Source organism: Pteropus medius, unplaced genomic scaffold (assembly GCF_902729225.1).
Source record: "Pteropus medius unplaced genomic scaffold, Ma_sr-lr_union100, whole genome shotgun sequence".
In the NCBI taxonomy this organism is placed as follows: domain Eukaryota; kingdom Metazoa; phylum Chordata; class Mammalia; order Chiroptera; family Pteropodidae; genus Pteropus; species Pteropus medius.
Window position 1 is genome coordinate 4,040,622 of NW_024354498.1, and position 21,734 is coordinate 4,062,355.

General features: G+C 37.1%; 1 protein-coding gene across 1 annotated transcript in view; it reads left to right on the forward strand.

Moving 5' to 3' along the window:
• Positions 1-21,734, forward strand: part of ADGRG2 (adhesion G protein-coupled receptor G2) — a 98,931-nt gene that overhangs the window by 45,092 nt on the left and 32,105 nt on the right. The window contains exons 4-9 of the mRNA XM_039852289.1: positions 12,693-12,728; positions 15,258-15,305; positions 15,403-15,426; positions 16,964-17,002; positions 18,888-18,929; positions 21,183-21,236. Of these exons, the coding sequence (XP_039708223.1) occupies positions 12,693-12,728; positions 15,258-15,305; positions 15,403-15,426; positions 16,964-17,002; positions 18,888-18,929; positions 21,183-21,236 (243 nt within the window). The remainder of the gene's footprint in view (positions 1-12,692; positions 12,729-15,257; positions 15,306-15,402; positions 15,427-16,963; positions 17,003-18,887; positions 18,930-21,182; positions 21,237-21,734) is intronic.

The window sequence follows — 21,734 nt, forward strand, 5'->3', positions numbered from 1 at the left end:
CCCTCTAGAAATTACTGATATCACATTGTTTGTATTAAGGAAAAATAAACAGTTTATTACATAAAGAGGTATCTATTCTATGCAGTCACTCAGGCAAGGACAAAAAAAATCATATAGTCTGAATTAATAATCATTAAAACTTATTATTGGAACTGTGATAAGATACTTTATAAATATAATATAATTTCATTCAAAGTAATTTTACAGATGAAGAAATACAAGCAGAGAAATGTTAGAAACTTGCTCAAGGCAGAGCCAGGATTTGAACCCAAGTTAGTCTCCCTCAGAAGCTCAGCCTCTTAACCACATTTAAAGCTTAGTTAAGGAGGCGTGCTTATTAATCCATTGGAAATAAATGGACATGGGCATTTTATTCATATGGAGAAGAACATCAAGTCAAAAATTACACATTATTAACTGTGAGGAATTCCAGATCAGACTTTCAAAGCTCATGACAAGCCAAAGATATATAAGGAGAAGACATCGGAACAGGAGCCACCAATATTAGAAAGGCCTAGCGGCCTGTTAAGGATCTCCTATCCAGAAGTACTGCAGCAAAGGTTAGGGTTTACACAGCTTCAAAACAGAGACAACTCCCAAATACTACAACTTTTCCAACTTAGTAGGATGCAACATGAATATCCATAATTCCAGCCTTTCTTAGTGGCTTTTATTAGTATATAACTGTTTATAGAACTGGTTCGTAACATGGGAGCCCTACTCTCGAGGGTCATGAGAAAACATGATATGGATGTTTGCTAGGAGTAAAGCTGGAGAGATGAGACACAAAGAAGGGGGGATTCGTATTTAGCCTCAATGTGGCAAAGGACTTTTCCTCCACTGGCTCATATTGATTCCCTGACTTTTGACCTTGTCAAAATCATGACAAAGAACAAGAGAGAAAATGGTGGCTGGAGAGAGTGATTTTAGCATTAATTTTGTCCCATTATTAGTATTAATTACTCCATGGCCTCAAATTAAATCTGATGTGGCAGAGACTAGCTGGCAGCTCAGCAAACTTTTATTTTTTTCTTCCTCATCACATAGCGAGACTACATTTCTTAGCCTCTCTTGCAATTAGAAGTAGCCATGTGACAGTTCTGGCCAATGGATGTGGGCAGAGGCAATGTTTGCCACTTCCAGGCCTAGCCATTAAAAATCTCTCACTTGATTTCCCTCACTCTCTCCCTTTCCATGTTTGCTTGCTGGATGTTGCTCTCCAGAGCAAACTTGAAATCTTCATGTTGAAAATGGCAGTGACCCTTCAGCCTGGGTCCCTGAGTGACTGCATAGAAGAGATGCCTCTTTCTTTGCCCCACCCTGACCTCCACTCTAGGCTGCTGACTGGACTTTACACGTGGAAAATAAAGTTCTATTTTTTAAGCCTCTGCAATTGCAGGGTTTATTGCAGCAACTTGCCTTACCTTAACTAAAATATCTGACTATGACCCTTCTCACCAGGGTTGCTGGTATATCTCATTCTGCTGTTGGAAGGTGGGCTGGGGTGGAAAAGGCATCCTTTCTTGAAATCACATAAGAACCCAGGATCATACAATCTAAGAAAGAGTCCATATGGTCACTGAGATGCTCATTGTCAAGACAGGAGAGAGTCATTTTAGGGCAAGAGACCCCACCAGAGCCACCCCTCACAGTATGGCATGTAACTGTGACAGTAACAAGGTATTTAATCATTGTGCCTCAGTTTCCTTATCTGTAAAGTACCAGTACTTCTCTCATAGAGTTATTTGCAGATTAAATGAGTTAATGTATGTAAAACAGATGTCTGTAATGCATCTGACACATTGTAAGAGCTCAGTAAATACTAGCCATTATCACTAGAGACCAGCATGGTCTAATAGAAATTTTTGTGATAATAGAAGTATTCGTTAGCTGTACTGTTTAATACAGTAGCCTTCAACCACATGTGGCTATTGAGCACTTGAAAGGTGACTGAGGAATTGAATTTTAAATTTTATTTAACTTTAATTAATTTAAATTTAAATAGCCACCTGTGGCTAGTGGCTATTATATTGAACAGTGCAGCTATAGACTATTCTAATTATTTCAGAACTTTTCTATTTCGTACTATATAAGTCAGGGTTCCATCACAGAAGAGGAATCACTAGGGACACACCCATACACATGCATGTGTGTGCACGTGCACACACTAAAGAATTTTGTCACAGGGATTTTACCTTCTATAACTGTAGAAGTTGGTTAAACAGTCTCTGTAAAGCTGTTATTTTCACATCTAATGCCAGAACTTGACATCTATGATGGGCAGGCAATAGGGAAGGGAGGATGGATATAAGATAGGAGAGAGCAAAACCAAGGTGGAACCCACGAGCATGAGTTGTAGCCGCAAAACAGACTCACATTAGTTCTTGTTGCCTGTGACCCTGGTAGTATGGATGTCCTACACAAGTTGAGCCCTTTGACACAAAATTAAATACATACTTGGCCCAGGAGTTGGAAAAGCCTAAGGAGGATCCAGGGGAAAGTGGAGCAGTTTGTTGCCAGCTGGCTGCTCCCTTATATTAATGAGGTGAGACAACTGATAATTGCCAATATTTAAGAGCTACATAATGGCTGCTGCTCCACTTCTGCCCAAATCTCCCACAAGAAGTTTTCTTGTGTTCTGCACTATTCAGAAACATACAAAAAAAGAGAATTCTGTAAAATGTAGTTCAACCTACCCACGATGCTACTTTATAAAGCCATCACATACGAGAAAGCTAATGAGCTCAATTTTGTATCTGTCAATACTTCTATATAAAACATGAGACTAACATCTCCCAAGGCTGATGTAGTTGTTTTTGGTTGTTTAGGTCTACATAGTTGTTTCTGTTCTGCAACTGGCCCAAAGATATTTTTGTTTTTCTTTATACTTTTTTGTTGTTTAGAATTTTCTGCACATAAATCCAACATTATTATTATAATCAGATAAGAAATTAATGTTAATTTTTAGAAGCCAGCCTATGACCAGTAGAGGACAACCTAAAACATCACGATTAGCTGTGCCTTCCAATTTTTCCCTGAAACTTTGCTGAGTCTTGACTCTGTACACAAGAACTTAGAAAACATAAATTATGGTCACCATTTCCGAAACCCTTTGACTTCTGCATCTTTCCTCATATGTTTCCAAAGTGATCCCAAGGGCATTTTGAAAATCCCAGAGGCAGTTTGAAACAAATAAAATAAAGAGAAAAGAAACTGAAGTGGAAGTTTTGCTCAATGGAAGGGAGAAATCATGTTCAAAAAACTCACTAGGAAAATGAGGAATAGAGAGAGCATCATTGTATTAATTATTGGCATGAGCAGTATTTACTGTGTATTCTCAGTGCTGTAATAGTAGTGCCTACGAAGTATGTCTTATGATTGTCCTATTTTCCAGATGGAAAACTGAAGTGCCAGGTGGGTTAAATAAGTTATCCAGAGTTACATAGTGGTGGATTACAAAAGTTGTACAAAATTAAAAAGTGGCAGATTTGGAACTAGGCTGTCTGGTTTCAGAGTCTAAGTTCTTAATCTTCCTCCCATACTTGGGGAATTTAGAGCAATATCACAAGGACAGTTGAGGTTTGATAGGTTAATCATTGGCAGGTTGATGCCAGCTTCTCCCTTACCCCCACATCCCAGTGACTCCCCAGATCCTCTCATCTTACCTTAGAAGTATCTGTTGAATCTCTTTTCATGCCAGCTTCCCAGGCACAGGTTCAGGTCCTTATCGTGTCTTGCTCAATCTACTGCAGTAGCCTGCTCTCTGGCCTTCCCACTTCAGACCACGTTCCTCATTTACTTCATAACAATATAAAAAAATATTGTTCTGTTCCAGGAGCTGGGGAGAGGGGAGAATGGGGGATCAATTTGGCACTCGAGTCTTTATCTTAGGATCTGTGCCCCTAGAGAACTTAAATTAAGATGCCAAGAGATTACTGCTCAACTGTAAGCTGGCAAAGAGTGACATGGTTTAAGGGACACTGGAAACTCTGAACTCTAACCACTAGTGCCCCTACCCCCACCTTTCCAGGTGCTTCTGCACTTAAAATTCTACTAGAAACTTGCTAACCCATAAATTACAGCTGCCTTGGCATGAAAGAACAAGTCAACTAACAGTAGAATCACCCTAGACACTAGTGGGAATCAGGAAGGAGGGGGTACTCAAGCAAATGTTCCTTTCCTTAGGTTGTATCTCTTTGGAAGGAAGTGGAGATAACCCTAAAGTAAGCATTCTCTCAATAAAATGAATAGAAGAAAACATAGGAACTAAACCCAAGGACCTTGGACTTAAAGAGGATTTTATGAATTTGACCTCAAAGGCAAGGAAGTAAAAGCAAAAATAAATGAATGGGACTGCGTCAAACTAAAATGCTTTTGCTCAGCAAAAGAAATTGTCAACAAAGTAAAGAGACAATCATCATAATGGGAAAATATATTTGCAACCAATGCCTCCGATAAGGACCTAATACGCAAAATATGCAAAGAACTCATACGACTCAATAGCAACAAAAAACAAAATGGACAGAGGACCTGAACAGACACTTCTCCCTAGAGGACATACAAATGGCCAACAAATATATAAAAAGATACTCAACATCGCTAGCTATTAGGGAAATGCAAATCAAAACCACAATGAGATACCATCTCACACCTGTTAAAATAGCTATAATCAACAGAACAAGTAATAACAAATGTTGGAGAGGATGCAGAGAAAAAGGAACCCTCATACACTGCTGGTGGGACTGCAAATTGGTACAGCCACTATGGAAAACAGTATGGAGGTTCCTCAAAAAACTAAGAATTGATCTACCATATGATCCAGCAATCCCTCTACTGGGTATTTGCCTCAAAGACTTGAAACCCCATATCCAAAAAGATATTTGCACACCGATGTTCATAGCAGCACTATTCACAGTGGCTAGGACATGGAAGCAACCCAAATGTCCTACGATAGATGATTGGCTGAAGAAGCTGTAGTACGTTTATACAATGGAATATTACTCAGCCATAAGAAGAGATGAAATACTGCTATTTGTGACAACATGGATGGACCTCAAGATAATGATGCTTAGCGAAATAAGCCAGACTGAAAAGTTGAAAATCACATGATATCGCTTATGTGTGGGATATCAACCTAAAAGCAACAGATGAACAGTACAAACAGAGACTCATGGACATGGACAATGGACTAATGGTTACCAGAGGGTGTGTAGGGGGGTGGGGAAGGATAAAAGAGGGTGATAAGGATAAAGGGGGTATCAAAATATGGGGGGGGAGGAGGAGGTGGGGTATGTAAAGGGATCAAATATGGTAGCTGAAGAAAACTGGACTCTGGGTGGTAATCACACAATAGAATATACAGATGTCAAATTATAATGTACACCTGAAAATTATATAATTGTATTAACCAATGTTACCCCAATAAACTTAAAAAAAAATAAAGTAAGCATTCTCTTATGGGGGCAATATCACCTCTATGAGTGTGAAAATTGGTTTTTGAAGGCAAAAAAGAAAATCTTATACATTACAGAGGACTGGGACAAGGATGAGGCAAGTGAGGGGTTTAGGGTACCAAATGTTAGATGACGCCCACTCTTCGGGTTCTGTTTGTGTGTATGTGTGCATGTTCACATATATATAATTATATGCTTACTCGTTAGATAGCAAGGAGTGCTGTGAACAAGGGGATGGAAAGGGTATGACTAAGGGGGAAAATGTTGTGATTTTAAAGAGTGGTCTGGATCAGCCTCTTAGAGAAGGTGACATTATAGCAAAATTTGAATAAAGCACCAGGACAAACCAAGGGGCTCTATGGAGGAAAAGTGTTCTAGGCAGAGGGAGGAGCAAGTCCAAAGGCCCTGAGGTAGGTATATGCCCGGTGTGTTGGAGGAACAGCAGGGAGTGTGGCTGAGTGAGGGGAAGGTAGGAGGAGATGAGGTCTGGGTAGAGGGTCACCTGTTTCATGGGAATGTGGGGAGATGCCATGAAGAAGCATGGATATAACACTAGTGTAGTGTTTAATAAAGGTCCGTCTGCCTCTCCCCGGCCTGCCCCCAGAAGCACTAAGCAACATATACATATCAGACTGAAACAGTTCCAGAATCTACCAGCCTTCAGAAGCAGAGTGAACACAAATCACGGCTAGCATTTTTAAATGGAAAGCACAACCAAAATACTCCATTATCTGTGCTGGCCTTGACCAGCAGCCTAGGTTACTGTCTATGTGTCTAACTTCAGGGACACCAGGAAGGGGAGATGATGCCCCAATACCTCCCACCTGCCAGAAAAAGCTTATTTCAAGACTCTCATCCTTCCTAAAGTACACATACCTCCGGGTGGAGCAGGGTGGACACCCAGTAGGTCAGTGGCTCTTCAATTTCTTAGACCACAGCCCAAGATAAAAATTAGCCCAGTGTAGTGTGGCCTGGAGAGCCTACACTCAGATCCTAGTTCTGCCCTTATCCAGTAATCTCAAGCACATTACTTGACCTCCCTGTGCCTCAATTTCTGCCCTCATCTGTAAAATGGGGGTAACTTGCCTTGCATGGTTATTATGAGGACCAAATGTGTTAATATTTGTGAAGTACCTGGTCATAGTAATGCTATCTAAATGCTTATTAATTAAAAATAGACTCCCTTTTGGGACTCTTCTCTTCCCAGAAAAAAAAAATGCATATGAATAAATACAGAAGTTTACATTCTATTTCAGGGAATTTATGCACACTCCAAAATGTATCTCCTAGACACTTGGGGGAGGGGTGGTCCATAAACCCTTGAAAGAGCCAAGATCAGTTCTAGAGGAGTAAAGGGCAAGGGTATAGGTGGATGGTACAGTGAGGGTGGGAGAGGAACAAGAACCGGGGGCTGGAGGATCAAGAACACATCTTATCCTCTTCCCATTTTGGCCAAGGCCCACCTAGAATTGCCAATCATTTGCACTTTGGGAAGTCCCATCAGCTAGAAGCTGAAGTTTCCTTTAATGATGTCATTATTAATCGTTTAATAAAAATGTTATGTCAGAGTTCTTATTGAGCAGTGTGACGTGAAATGGTCAGCTCAAGTAAACAAGTGTCAGCTGTGCCAAATTAGAAATGTTTTCATTTATTTTGTTGGTTATGTAGTAAAATCTGAAAAATACAGTTCTTGGAAAAGTGTCTGTTGTCCCAAGCCCTGAAGTGCCAACAGAATAACAAAATAATATTGTTTTGTTTGGGGTTCCCACATAAGAGTGCCTAGGCGTGGTACCTTGTTTTGAATCATCTCTCTACGGAACGGTAATTCAATCCAGAGAAAGACTGCCACCAAATTACAAGTTTCAGTTGGGTTTAAAATATTCATGCAAGGGGGCTAGTAGTATCCCCTTCAGATCCACTCCTATGAGATTAAGACTTTATCTTTTCCATCCAACTTGGGGGTGAATGTGTTAGAAGTAAATACTCATTAGTATTACTATAGTCACAGGTTTAAGACAATCTATGGGCTCACACTTTAACTCTTACCGAAACCCCTCACAGTATCAAATAGTAGGGAGAAAAATGAAAACTTCAGAAATATCCAGACATGAACTTCCATGAATTGGGTGCAAGTAGTCTGTTTGGGAAATGATCCCAGGAATTAGGAGTGAGGGAGCAGGGAGAGGACATTAAGAAAAGAGAGAAAGTCAATAAAAGGTACATTATTGAAGTCACTGCTGAGTTTTTTATGTGGTGTGTGATCTGTATTTGAATGGCCATTTTAGCACACATTTGTAAGATCTATTAAGTAGCCTATCTGCTGTGATTGGTAGTTATAACTACTCCAAACCTCAGATTCTGAATAATAGCCATCCAAAAAGTATTCTCAAGTCTCCCCTTCGTGGAATCTACCTCACTGTGCTCAGATCTATTCTCCATCTTTCCCGTGCTTTGCTTTGTATCACAGGGACCTCACCCCTTGCAATATTTGGATTAAATTCCTTCTATTGAACAATCTGTCATGGGTTCCTGACTGATCCCCGACTGACAGACTCCTTAATGATGTCATCAGTCAATCCAAAAATATTTTTAAATCTCTATCAGATACAAAGCATTGGATTGGATTCCTGTATGCTAATAAAGCATCAAGCAACTTAGCATCTAATTGAGAAAACAAGACATACAGTGGAAAAGTTAAATAACAATTCTTAACAGTATATGTCCAAATACCAAGTAAATGGTGCAGTCAGTGAATAAACTTTAAGATAGTTAGAGGAGAAAGCCATCTCCATTGGCTTCTGCAGCTAGGCTACGCTTTAGAGGGCCTGAGAGCTGACAAAAAGGGGTCATCTTCTAAAACTTCCAATTTTGGAAAAGTGAAAATTTGAAGTTTTATTTGATATCTCCTGATTTATAAATATTTATTAATATTTCAAACTTTCAAAAACTTCAGTGTGATTCCTACTGTGGGCAAGATAGGACTTGTCTGGGAGCTGAATTGGAATTGTGAGCCAATGATGTGCATTTGGTGGATGGCTTACTGCACTAGGGGAGAAGTTGGATGTATAGAACATTAAGCTCCCTTCCAATTAGAAGATTCCAGGGTTCTAATATTTCACTCATGTGTGAGGCAATCAAGGCCTGGCCTTAGAAAGGGGCAGTGGGCATGGGAAGAAGGGACAGAGGAGAGAGATTAGATAATATCAATAATAATACCCTACATTTATATGCTAGTTTATGGTTTACAGAGTTTGTCACTGGATGAAGGATAGAATAGAGACTCAGAGGGTAGGCTCTGAAGTTAGACTGCCTGAGTTCACATCCCTGCTCTCCGATGAACTGCTGGTGAGGCCTTGAACAAATCAATAAACCTTGCCCAGCCTCAAGTTTCTCAAACACTAAAAAGGACTGATGCTAATAAATTAATGTGTCTCATAGAACTGTTGGCTAAGTAATTAAATACAAAAGAAGCCCTGAGTACCTTAAATCTGGATCACAGGAATCAGTTTTTACTATTATCACACATATATTATTTCTCTTTAATCTTTTCAACAGCCCATGTTACAGTAAGAATGCATGGGATGGTTGACTGGATGTGGAGGTGGGAGGTGAGGAATGAGAGGAATTGAGAGCAATGGCCAGAGTGAGCATTTGGTTCATAGACTCAGCTGAATCACTGAAACTAACCCTGGGTTTCTTGGCCCTTCACTTAACCCCTGTGGGATTTTTCTTCATAAAGAGTGGTTTCCTGCAATGCATTTTCTTCATAATTTTTTTAAAAACTGGATTTCTGAGTATGGTAGGAAGAATAATAGCTCCCCAAAGATGTCCACGTCCCAGTGCCTGGACCCTGTAAACATGTTACCTTACATGGCAAAAGGGACTTTGCAGATGTGATTAAAGTTAAGGATCATGAAATGGGGAAATTATTGTGGATTGCCTGGGTGGGCCCAATCTAATCATGAGAAGAGGAAGGCAGATGAGTGAGTCAGAGGGATGCCGCATGAGGACTCCCCACCCCATCCCACTGTTGCTAGCTTTGAAGGTGGAGGAATGGGGCATGAGCCAAGATATGTGGGTGGCCTCTAGAATTTATGAACAGCCCTCAATTTACAGTCAGTGAGAAAATGAAGACGTTGGTCCTGCAACCGCAAGAAACTAAATTCTGCCAAAATCCCCCCAAAGCAGATCACAGATTCTCCTCCAGAATCAACACCTTGATTTTTCATCTAGTGACATCCATAGTAGACTTCTGGCTTACAGAACTCTAACATAACAAATTTGTGTTGTCTTAAACCACTAAGTTCATGGTAATTTCTCACAGTAGCAACAGGAAACTAATACACTGAAGTTTCCAGCTTAAAGTATTTGGCTGGTATTACCAGCAATACTGTCAACTTCAAGAACTGATCAAGTATGGAAATAATGTAGAGTGATGAGGGATCAGTTCTTAGATATATGGAGTTGGAGAGGCAATGACAGTAAGGCATTCACATGGCAGTGCTCAGACCACACTTGGCCACGTGGGATTGGAGTTTGGGATGTGGTGGCAATAACTTGGAAAGAAAGTGCCAGGGATGCAACTTAGGGAAAGAGACTCCATTGAGGGGGCCAGTTTCTTGAGTTTACAGTTCCTCCGTTTGGCTTCCATCCTAAGCTTATGCATGCCAAATTCCTGCTCATCATAATTGGAATATATAGACTTTGTTTTAAAAAAAAAACCACTAGGGAGTCATACTGAGTAAATTTTATAGACACATCACAATAATTTTATTTATTGTCTTAAATCAGACTTCAATAAATGAATAGTGCTTTAAAATTTGCTCTTTGTAGGTTTCCAAAGGAAAATCTGAAAATTTAACTGTTTTTCCTTTCTTTGTTTATGAATCTTTTTAACAATGGGAATGTTTTGTCTCCTAAGAGTGGCATGGAACTCAAATATATGACTCACTGGAAATGACAACCACTTCTTTGGTTGTAACAAATGGGAAATGAGTTAGGAGAGAGCCCAAGAGAAACAGAGGCTATTCTCAGGAAAATGTAAGGCCTATGGGGACGTTTCTATGAGGAGTGATGTGGAGCAGCACAATGAGAGGCGAAAAAGTGAATAAAATATTAATCACTGAGCAATCAGGCCCCTAGAAGAAGAAAAAAAATGCCAAAAGAGAAAAAGTGGTCAAAAACAGTTTTAAAATCTCTAACTTCTATTTACCAGATTCCTTCCCTTCATCAATATAGACTGCTACTGGGAGCCTTATAGGTTTTATGATGGAAGAGGCCAGCTCTGTCTATGAGGTGGGCTGGTCTAGCCCTTGATCTACATTTTGATCAGCTTTTACCTCTTGATTATGAGTCCATGCCTGTCAAACATGTCTACCCAGAAATGGCCAACCAGTTTTGTAGGTTTCCCAGGAAACTCCCTTCTCTGCTCTGGCTTTCCTATTACCCGTAACTTGTACATTTCCTCTGACAACTAAGAAAGAGTTGAAACTCAAATCAGCCCCCTTCCCAGTGGGTACACAGCTCTGGTCAAAGGATTTAGCTGTGGAGAAGGCTGGAACCATTGGTGGCTATGGTCAGCCACTGGGAAAAATTGTAAAGGAAGCGGCATTAGCCTCTGTTGCCCTTTGGAATCACTCTCCATCTCTCCTCCTTGGTAGTCAACCCTTCCTCAGTGCCTTCATGAGATTCCTTGCCTGTGCCACATTCCCACCCCACTCCACCTCACCTGCCCACACTGAGAGCGTCATTCTCAGAGTAGCACATATTGAATGCTGATTCTTCTCAGTACTTTTCAACATGGCTCAGTATGGTAAGTCTTTGCTACATGATTCAAAGAATTCAGCCAATTAGAATTAATTCATACTAAGCTGTGAATGACTAATTTACCCTTTGTGCTTCCAAAAGTATTCTAAAAATTAAACTCCTGTTAACTCAACAGACTCTTTGATTGGTGGAATATTAAAGTAACATGAAGGATATAGTGAAGGACAGAGACTAAGAAGAGTCAATTCCAATTAAATTAGGGCATCAAGGGACTAACCACTCTGTACACAGAAAAAATCAGGTTATAGTTACCATATTATAAGGTCATGAGAAAAATCAAGTTATAAATAGTTTAAGTGATAGGATCTTTCTTATCATATATATAAACACATATATACACATGCATATATTCATTTATCTACATACATTTGACTCTTGAACAACATGGGTTTGAACTGCTGGATCCACTTATACACAGATTTTATTCAATATATACTGTAAATATATTTTCTCTTCCTTATGATTTTCTTAATAACATTTTCTTTTCTCTAGTTTACTTTAATATAAAAATACAGTGTATAATACATATAACATAAAAAATATGTGTTCATCAACTGTTTATGTTATTGTTAAGGGTTCTGGTCAACAATAGGCTATTGGTAGTTAAATTTTGGAGGAGTCAAAAGTTATACTCAGATTTTCGATTGCATGTGGGAATTGATGCCCCTAATTCCTGCTTTGCCCAAGGGTCAACTATATATATGTAGGTATACGTATACACATAGAGAATAGAATATATGCCAAAATGTTAATGTCATTTATCTGTAGGTGGAAAATTATAGGTGGTTTTAATTTTCTTCTTTTTTTTATCTTTAATTTCTGAAGTTGCTCCAATAAGTGTATATTATTTTTCAGAGATTAAAAAATAGAATTACTTTTATTTTAAGGAATCTTAGTATCCTTCCGAAATAAATAACACAACAGTTCTTATAGTTTATACACCCAGAGGCATCTGATCTAGTTTAACTCATAAAAAAGAAGTGGCTTAGTAGGTATAAAGTCTATGCTAATAGGTATAAAAAGAAGTATAGTTAATGGAAGTTTAATTTATGCAGACATATTCATTTACTTTTACAAATTCTAATATTAGCCAAGAATTAAAGTTCTTAATCATCATTTTTAGTTTAAAATGTACTAAACCATTTTATAACAAAATATATAGAGCACTATCAACAGTTGAATTGGAAGAATCGCTTCACCAGAGATATGTCTTTGTAGAGAATTGAAAAGAAGTACCAATTAGGCTGTTGAAAATAATAGTAAATTAACATACTGCCCTCTTCTGGTAGCTATTTGCATCTCATTTTACATTCACTCCCATTAAAGATGTTAATCTCCTACAAATTTATGCACGAACTAAACTAATTTTTTTTCCAAACTAAACTAATTTTAAATCATCTTTTTCCTCAACAGAGAATGCTGATAATTCCAGTTTGTTATCACCACCTGGTAAGACTGTTATTTCGTTGATTTTGAGGAATTTCAGGAAAATATTCTAAAAGTTCTCCGTGCAATATGGCATATAGTCAGATACAGCAAAATTGTTTTTTACCATGAAATTTAATTACATTAAGTTCTGTCATTAAACCTACACCTGAAAAATCAATAGCAAACACAGACAAGAGGACAGGCATATTGTTCCATCACATTGCTGGACAAAGCTGGGGAGTAAATTGGAGGTTTTCATTATGGTAACTGCTTAAGTTCTTCAATGTTGCTTTTAGTATTCTAGTTAACTAGTCTACTAAAGAGCATCAAGAACATAATTATGCTGAATGTTCTCATTTTCGAGTGATGAGATGTTCTTTTACACTTCCTCAGCACCCCACAGAATGAATATTTTTCAAAAGGCTTCAAAGGGTTTAGCACTCAGGAGAATGGGAAGGCAAATAAACTAAAGAGAAATTTATAAGTAGGACCTGTCTTGACAGGAACCAGGAACAGAACTCACATTTGAGAATGCTGGCTGGAATAGGACCTCAGAGATAAAGTGGCCCAGTCCCATCCCTTACCTGATGACATAGTGAAGCCTGGAGTGGCTGAGTAACTTGTCTGAGGTCACACAGCTTCTTGCCCCGCAACACACAGAGGCAGCATGTGGCTTCTCTAACTCTTACTTCTGTATTCTTTCTGGTATACCATATATTACAGAATAATCTTTTGTGGTAAGGAGTGACTCAATTCACGTTTTATCTTTAGTTGCGTGAAAATGAGCTTCTGTTATTAATTACATCATTTAAACAAAATAATAATAGTCATTACTTCTTGTACAGATACTACATGCCTGGGAGTCTTCAAACATCTCATTTTGCTTCCACTCTTGCAGCATAAGAATCATTATATTCATGTTAGAGATGAGGAAACTGAGGGTCAGAGAGGATAAAACTTGCTCAAGTTCACATATTCTCTGAAGCCAGGCTACTTGGGTTTGAATTTAACCACCATCCTCCTACCCCTAATGCTAGCTGTGTGACTTTGGGCAAGTTCTTTCATTTTTCTGTGCCTCTGTTTCTTCATCTGTAAATGGAGGATTAACAGTACCTGCTTCATAGGGTAGCTGTGAAGATGAAGTGAGATAATACATGTGTCTGGCACAGAGTAAACCCTCAATAAGTAATAGTTATCATTATTATAAGCTATTAAGTAATGGGGCAAAGGTTCAAACCCAGGACTGCAAGTCTCCAAAGCCCAAGCTCTTTTTACTGTGCCAATTTGCCCTCTCATTGTTAAGCTTCAAGGGTAAAATGAACCCCTGCATTTTTCTTCTGGTACAGTAGCCTTCATCAGACTTAACGATGGTGATATATTTGCAAAATCCTGTTTGCATGGAATGGGTATGGGGCTTTGGAGACACACACTGGTTCCAGTCACAGCCTGGGTCCTGGGTGCCATAGGGGTGAGCTGCACTAACTGGAAGGTAAGAGCCAGTGTACATCAGGGACAGATGCATGGCTGTGCCCATAGGTCTCTTCTTTGGATGGCATCACTATTCATCAATGAAACCAGCTTTAGCCAATTATTTTGTTCTGCCCCAAGAGCAAAGGATTCTATATCTATACTTTGAGTGTTACTGCTCAAGAACTGTCTTACTTCTCAAGAAGTATCCTTGGTAATTTTTTTAAAAATGTAGTAAATGACAAAATATGTAATGAATAATGTAGGACAGACAGGGTGTGTGTGTGTTTCAGCCAAGGCATGAACGTTCTAAAACAGACAGGCCAGCCAAATGCCTTGACACACCCAAATGTTGTCCTTACTGGGTGAATATCAGGCTCCCTACTGCAAGGCTTGTTTTAGTTGTAAAATGTCTGTATATACATAGAGGTCAAGCCACTGGATATTTTTAATATTTAAACATGCAAAATGTGTGTAGTAGACTGACCTCTTAGCATAAGTGGAGTTATTCCACGGTAAATTTATAACTTGGTTAATAGCAGCCATGCTTTAAAATAACTTATCAAGAAATTGTGTTAGGTAGTACAGTACTGAGTGATAGCAATGTTTGTTTGTTTGTTTTAATCCTAAATTCACTATGGGAAAAGTTCCCAGGGGTCATCATAACAGAATGGAGCCAATGTGCTAATATGTTTCATAATTGTAGTTTGACAAATTAAAGTATAAAATGTTTTCTATAACTCTCTGGTTAAAAAAATTTGTAAGTAGTATACCTCACTTATTTCCATAATATTCCATGGTAGGAGCAGGCTTTGCGGTCATGAGTTTCAGGTTCTTCATCTGTAAAATGAGACAGTCACACTCATTTCATCTCTTGGGTTCTTTATCTACAATTCTCTGATTAAATGTATACTAAGTGATTATGGGACTTGAAGATTTAACTACATATTGGCCTGATAGCATGTTTTCCACTTCCTTTTCATAATTATATCTCAAAAGGTCTAACTCGTTAAAATTCATTAAATAATTGTATCAAAGTATTAAATTGAGTATTTTCTTGTTTGTTTCTTTTTTCTCCTGCAGTTGAATCATCTCTTGTTGGTTTGGTCCCCTACTCCAATGGTACTCCAGGCAAGATTTTGAAAAACTTTAAACCTAGATTTATCCTGATTTGTTAAGTTTTTGATTTAATTATATATCTGTATTGTCTTTTTCCTTGGGACAAAAGTGGTTGAAACTACAAGCCTAAAAGGTAAGAATTTTTCTGAAGCAAGTGAAAATTGATAACCCTTAATATGAATATAAGTATAATGAATTGTGCTGAAAGTTTCCATATTCAAATAACCAAAAAGAAAACAAACAAACAAACCCCAAGACTCTCAACCCTGGAGAGCAACCTAAACTTTGTGGTTAAATGATAAAATTCTTATTATCATGGAGGGAGGGCAGCCTTCCACCACTTTATTTTTTATTTTTTTTATTATTTTTATTTTTTAAAATTAATTAATATATTTTTTTATGGTGACATTGGTTAATGAAATCCAATACTTCAACTGTTTTGTAAAAGAAAAGAAATATCAATCGCATTTTGAGTACCCTATTTTACTTGCTCACCAACACAATGCCAACGCGTTTTATATGACAGATTGTTTAAATGTGAAAAGCACATCCAGTAACTTCGGTATGATTCAGCATGGATTCAGAGGTACAGAGTGTTCAAAGACAGCCTTTTTACAGATGATTTTATCAATTTTAAAATAGTGTGAAATGAAAAAAACTGGCTTCTTCATCATGCTGGAAAAAAAGGCAAAGAACTGGGTTATATTCAAGGGTGGTGGGCAGGGCAGCACATTCTGTTCCCTCCCCTCTGTGGACAGACAGACTTACATCTTATTGCAGTCAAAACCCAACACTTTTCACAGTCCCTTAGTTAAAATAAAATCTCACCATGTGGTTGGTGGTTAAGGAGCTAAACAATCATAGATGCAGCTCACACTGATCAAAACTGGTTTAAATTCAATTTTGGTCCAATAGAAAGACCCAGGCATTATCATTTTTATGTGCAATGACTTTTTATAGTGAAAGAACATCTTCAAAATAGCTTTGGCAGTAAATTTTAGGTCCCATTTCATGTGGGTTTTTAAAAAAAGTATGATAATGTAATACATGCCTTTCCCCCCCTTAGAGTTTCATCCAGAACAATAAATTCTAGAATGATTTTCATTAAAAGAAATACCAATAGATTTTAAATTTGATTCTCAGTGAAACAAAATAAAAATGAGATTTTTCTAAAAGTCAGTTAAATATAATGTTCAAGAACTCCAAATTTAAATTACAATTACTTTTATAAGAGTGTACTGTTAGGTAAAAATATATTAAGTATCTACAGGGCTATATATTAAAGTTAGTATTAACTGTGGAAAAATCATATCCCTTAGGGACTTTCATTATAATAGAGAAAAAGAGACAAAATATTAAACTAAATAAATAAGTTTATTTAAATCTAATAATTATAGGAGCATTGCTATGTTTTAGACACATAACTTTTGTTCAAGAAACACATTTTGAATGAATGAATACTTGCTTAGAAATTGTCCCTGGGGTTGGAGAATGGATAGTGTGGTGAGGGGGTGGGCAGCAAATACATTTGGTAGTATCGACTGGCTTTTACAAAACTTTCTAACTTTTCCAGGATTTGGGGGAAAATGAGATGTTTAAGGAACCTAGAAAGATGCATGTGTTTGTTAATCATTGCAATGGTTAGGCTAATTTTTGTTATTTTATTCCAGATGCTACTTTGAGTGTATTATCTACTTTAGACAAGACAGGTAATGTCAAGTTATTTCTAAATACAATAGCTTGTGGCTCCTTGAGTTTCGCATTTGTGTTGTCTTTTAGGTTAATAAAGGTTTTCTCCTTGCCCATTTCCTATGCCTTCAACTGTTGATTTATTACTTGTTTTACTTTGACATTGAACTATAATTCTGGTGTCACCACACTCCTGAACTTCTAAACTGCTATGGCCAGAGCACTCCATTCAAAGTAACATTTTTTTTTATTATAATAGTAATATATCTTAGCTCATAAAAAAAATGGAGAACATAGAAAATAAAAAAGAATATAGAGTTCATCTCAAATGTTACTTTCCTAAGACTATTAATGTTAATAATTTGGCATATTTCCATTCAGTATCATATATACATATACACTGTATATATATTTACAAAATAGTCATAGTTTATCTAGATTGTTATATCTTTCTCTTTTGACTTCAATATTAAGTTGTATTTTCCAGTGTCCCTTACTATTAATGACTTGATAATATTCTATAACGTATTATATGTTAACCATAAAAATTGTTTCTACTTTTTTAATAGAAATTGTTTCAATAAATATCCTTGTGCCAACATCTTTGCATTCATCATCCCTGATTTCCATAGGCTGCATTCCGAGGATTGAACTTAATGAGTCAGCATTATGATATTTTAAGACTCTTGATACCTACTGCTCAGTTACCTTCTAGAAATTATTATATTCAGCAACATTCCTGCCAACATGGATGAGAATGTCTGTGTCGCTGTACCTTTGCTGAGAGCTGAGTCTATATATTATGAAATCTTTCTCTCAATTCCTTAGGTTCTATTTTGCATTCTTGATTATTAGTGAGGTTGAACATTTTTCCCCAAAAGCACTTTTGTTACTAGAACCAGAAGCTCATTTCACAGTAATGTATTGTTTGCTCTGGAAATGAAAGCATCAGGGCAAATAATGTATTTAGAGGATTCTTAATGATAATGCAAATGCTATCAACCTCTAAAATTACCTCGAATCATTCATTGCCCATGGGTCAGTCACACATTGAAACAGAAACTCATCAATAACACGTACACAAATGAGGTTTCCGAAACAGTATAATGTTATCATTCTTAAGTACTTCTTCAAGATCTGAGCTTTGTGTTTTCTTCAGAATTTGCCACTCACCCTAGGAGACAGAGCTTCTTTGCAAATCTGTGGCCTGAACACAGCCTCTTCTAACTGGCCATCCTTACAGAAAGGATTTGTGAACCTGGTTCTCCATTATCTGGGAAATGAACCATGGACTCTGTCCCCAAAATGTGTTGGGAAGATATTTCTAAGGTTTGCTTCTTCAGAGTTTTAATATTTACCTGTGAGTCATTGACTTTGAATAGTCCTTAGTCTCAACCTCTCTGAGAATAATTTTATCTATCAATACAAGGGGGATAATATTAACTCAGAGAAAACAGCAGGACACTTTCTTGATTGTATAGTAGCAATATTTTAGATCCTGTGCTTACTGTTTCCATTAATTTTTATCTGAATCACCTGCTCTTTACAACCTATCACCTGAAGGTCCTGATAGTGACTTAATTCTACATATCTGAAGTGTAAGTCCACATTAATTTGTCTAGCAGCAGCACATGGAAACTGCAGAATTACACAAGCAATGAGGGTTTGTAATGGGTGTGATCTAACTGGGTAAATATGGGAATCCAGATCCCAGACCCATCCTATGTCAATGCTATATGATCCGTGTATGCAATTCTCATTCATTCCGCTGCTGAGATGATCAAGTGTCTTAAAGGTGCCAACAGTATGATTTTCTTAGCACTTCACTAAAATAGTACTCATGGCAAATTGTTTTTTAAAAACAAGCAACAATTCTGCTCTAATATTTAAATTGCTTCTTTGCAGAAAAAACTAAAATCACTATAGTAAAAACCTTCAATGCATCAGGTATGACTTATTATCAATATCAAGACTTTCTTTTTTATAACTAAAGTAAAATTAAACAAATGGCTGGTGTTAATGTTTTCTTTCTCTTTTTTTCTACCTTTAAAAAATGAAATCTGTTCTTAATGAATAGATATTTATGTACTGGGTATCTGAAGTTGAACTAAGTGTTTGGGACTATATTAGTAATGATTAGACATAATGCCCACCCTCAATAATCTTCTAGTTTATGGGTGAGACAAGGCAAACAAACAGATAATTGACATGAACATATCTGCAGATAAAGGCAATGATTACACAGTGTTTCTGACATGGTTAAGAGGCATGGGAGACAGAAGGGCTAATGACAGTCAATGGGATGCAGTTTATGAAGGAAAGATCCTTAAAGGAGTGAACCTCAAACTCTTTTTAAATAAAAAAAAAAAGGATGTACTTTTAAGTACCTAGTGCAGCATTAGGGATACATGATGTGCTTAACAAAGGTTTCTGGTTGATTTAAAACAGAGGTTGACTATGGTCTACGGGCTAAGTATGGCCCACCACTTTTTTTGTAAATAAAGTTTTATTGGAAAACTGCCATGCCCCCCTTTTTTTTTACATATTGTCTATGGCTACCTTTCTTCTACAATGAACAGTAGAGCTGAATAGTTGTGATGGAGATTATGTGGCCCACAAAGCCTAAAATATTTACTATTTGACCCTTTACAGGCAAAGTTTTCTCACTCATGACTTAAAGGACAACCTATGGCCATGTACTTGGAGGAAATTACAGATAACAGCCCTAGCAATAGGAAAGAAAAATTCTCAGTATGAATGAGCAGCAAAAGATACACATTACTAGAAACAAAGGTGCCACTAAACTTTAAAGGTGAGATGTGATAGAATGAAAAGCCTAGTAAGCAATAGATCAATGGTTGTAAAAAATATTTAAAGCATTACTACCCACCATCTATATATCTTATAATTTCATAGTGTATATTTCTAGTGAGTTATATCCATAAGCAAGTATATTTAAAATGAAAATTTTCTCTTTTGATGTGGGTAACATTGCTGTGGAACAATATAGGAATCTATAAGTCAGGCAACTTTTGGCATCTAAATTCAGTTTGCTTGCAGAATCAAAACTTTTAGCTGAACCATGATGTCTATGTACCAAGTGTACTAAATCATTCTGGCAGAAATCATGTCACACGCTCTAATTCAAATTATAATTTTAGTTTGTGTCCAAACTAGTTCTCTTAGGAAAGAATTAAGCAGTCATAAAGTACAATGGAAATAAAATAGCCATCAGGCCTTGCATACATAATTCTGACCAAACCAGACATAACAAGGAAACCAATATATTCCTTAATATAATAACCTCTTCCCTTTGGCAGTTTGCTTGGTACATTATCGGCATTTGCCCCTCACATTTACTATAGATTTCTTACACTCTGCCAAAAGGATAAAATTAATGAAGGAAAGATTCTTAGAGGAGTAAACCTTGAGCTCTTTTCAAATCAAAGAAGAGATGTACTTCTCCCTTCACCAAAGGTGAAAGTGTTTCTCAGGTTAATATGTATGAAGTTTTTTGTTCTAATGTGGTTTATTTCATCTCCCATCATCTCTGCCTCCTGTGTATGCCTATGTGGTTTGTTGTCTTAGCCATCACTCTATTTTGCCCTCACTATAACTTTTTATTTACTGGCCAGTATCACTCATTAGATTGTAAGCTCGTTGAGGGCAGGGTCTGTATCTGAACCTCCCAAAGCCTGTAGAATATGGTAGGTGCTCAGAAAATATTTTTTGAATTTTGTAATTTTTGCCCATGTGAAATATCATGACACTGCTATTTCATAATACATTCGCATAAGGAGCATTAGATTGCTAATGCACCCACCTACCCAGAAAGGAAGGAGAATTTATGAGTAAGGGCTAGTTCATTTAAAGCCTCTATGCTCAATTTGTATTCATATTTTTCTATTTATATTGGACAAGAGAGGGGTTAATTGGGAATAGGATAGAGAAATTTTAGGGAGGAGTAGAGGATCAAACACTGACATACTAAAGAATAGTGAAGAATCAAGTTCCATAGCTGATCAATTAAGAAATGAAAATGCTCATTCCTTCAGTCTTTGTGGACTTCATCCAGCCAATTATATCAACTTATATTTTTGTTCCACATTTGATACCTAATTTTATGAATTCTCTTGACAATGTAGTATATAAGTGAAGGTATTGACATGCTTAATTGGTTGGATTGTGTTTTCTTTGCAGGAGTCAAACCTCAGAGAAATATCTGCAATTTGTCATCTATTTGCAATGACTCAGGTTAGTTCTTGTGCATATTATATGTTACCAGATAAATTAGCTCCACAGAGAAAAAATGGTTGTTTTTCTCCTGATGAGTATGTGATGTGTGCCTCTGAACTGTCTCTTCATACCACCTGGCTACTACGAGTCCCGAATGAAAACAAAAGCAATTTAGATCTGGCTGAAATTATCTTCCCCTTGCCTAGTAAGATGATAGATTAACTTCCTTAATATGAGAACATGAAGCTCTACACCAAATATTTTTCACCACAGCTTTAAATCTGTATCTAATACCCTTAGAGTTGATTCATGGACATAATTAATAATGAACTTAATTATTGAAAGCCACTTCTTATATATAAATTCCTCAAACTTTTCCATAGGACCTTAAGTATTATTGCTTAGAAACAGGATGTTGTCTTTTGCTAAAAATAAAATAAACCACTCTACTAGAATGTTGAAAATCTCACATACACCTGGTTTAATTGGATGCTAATTCCAGTAGTGCCCATAGTG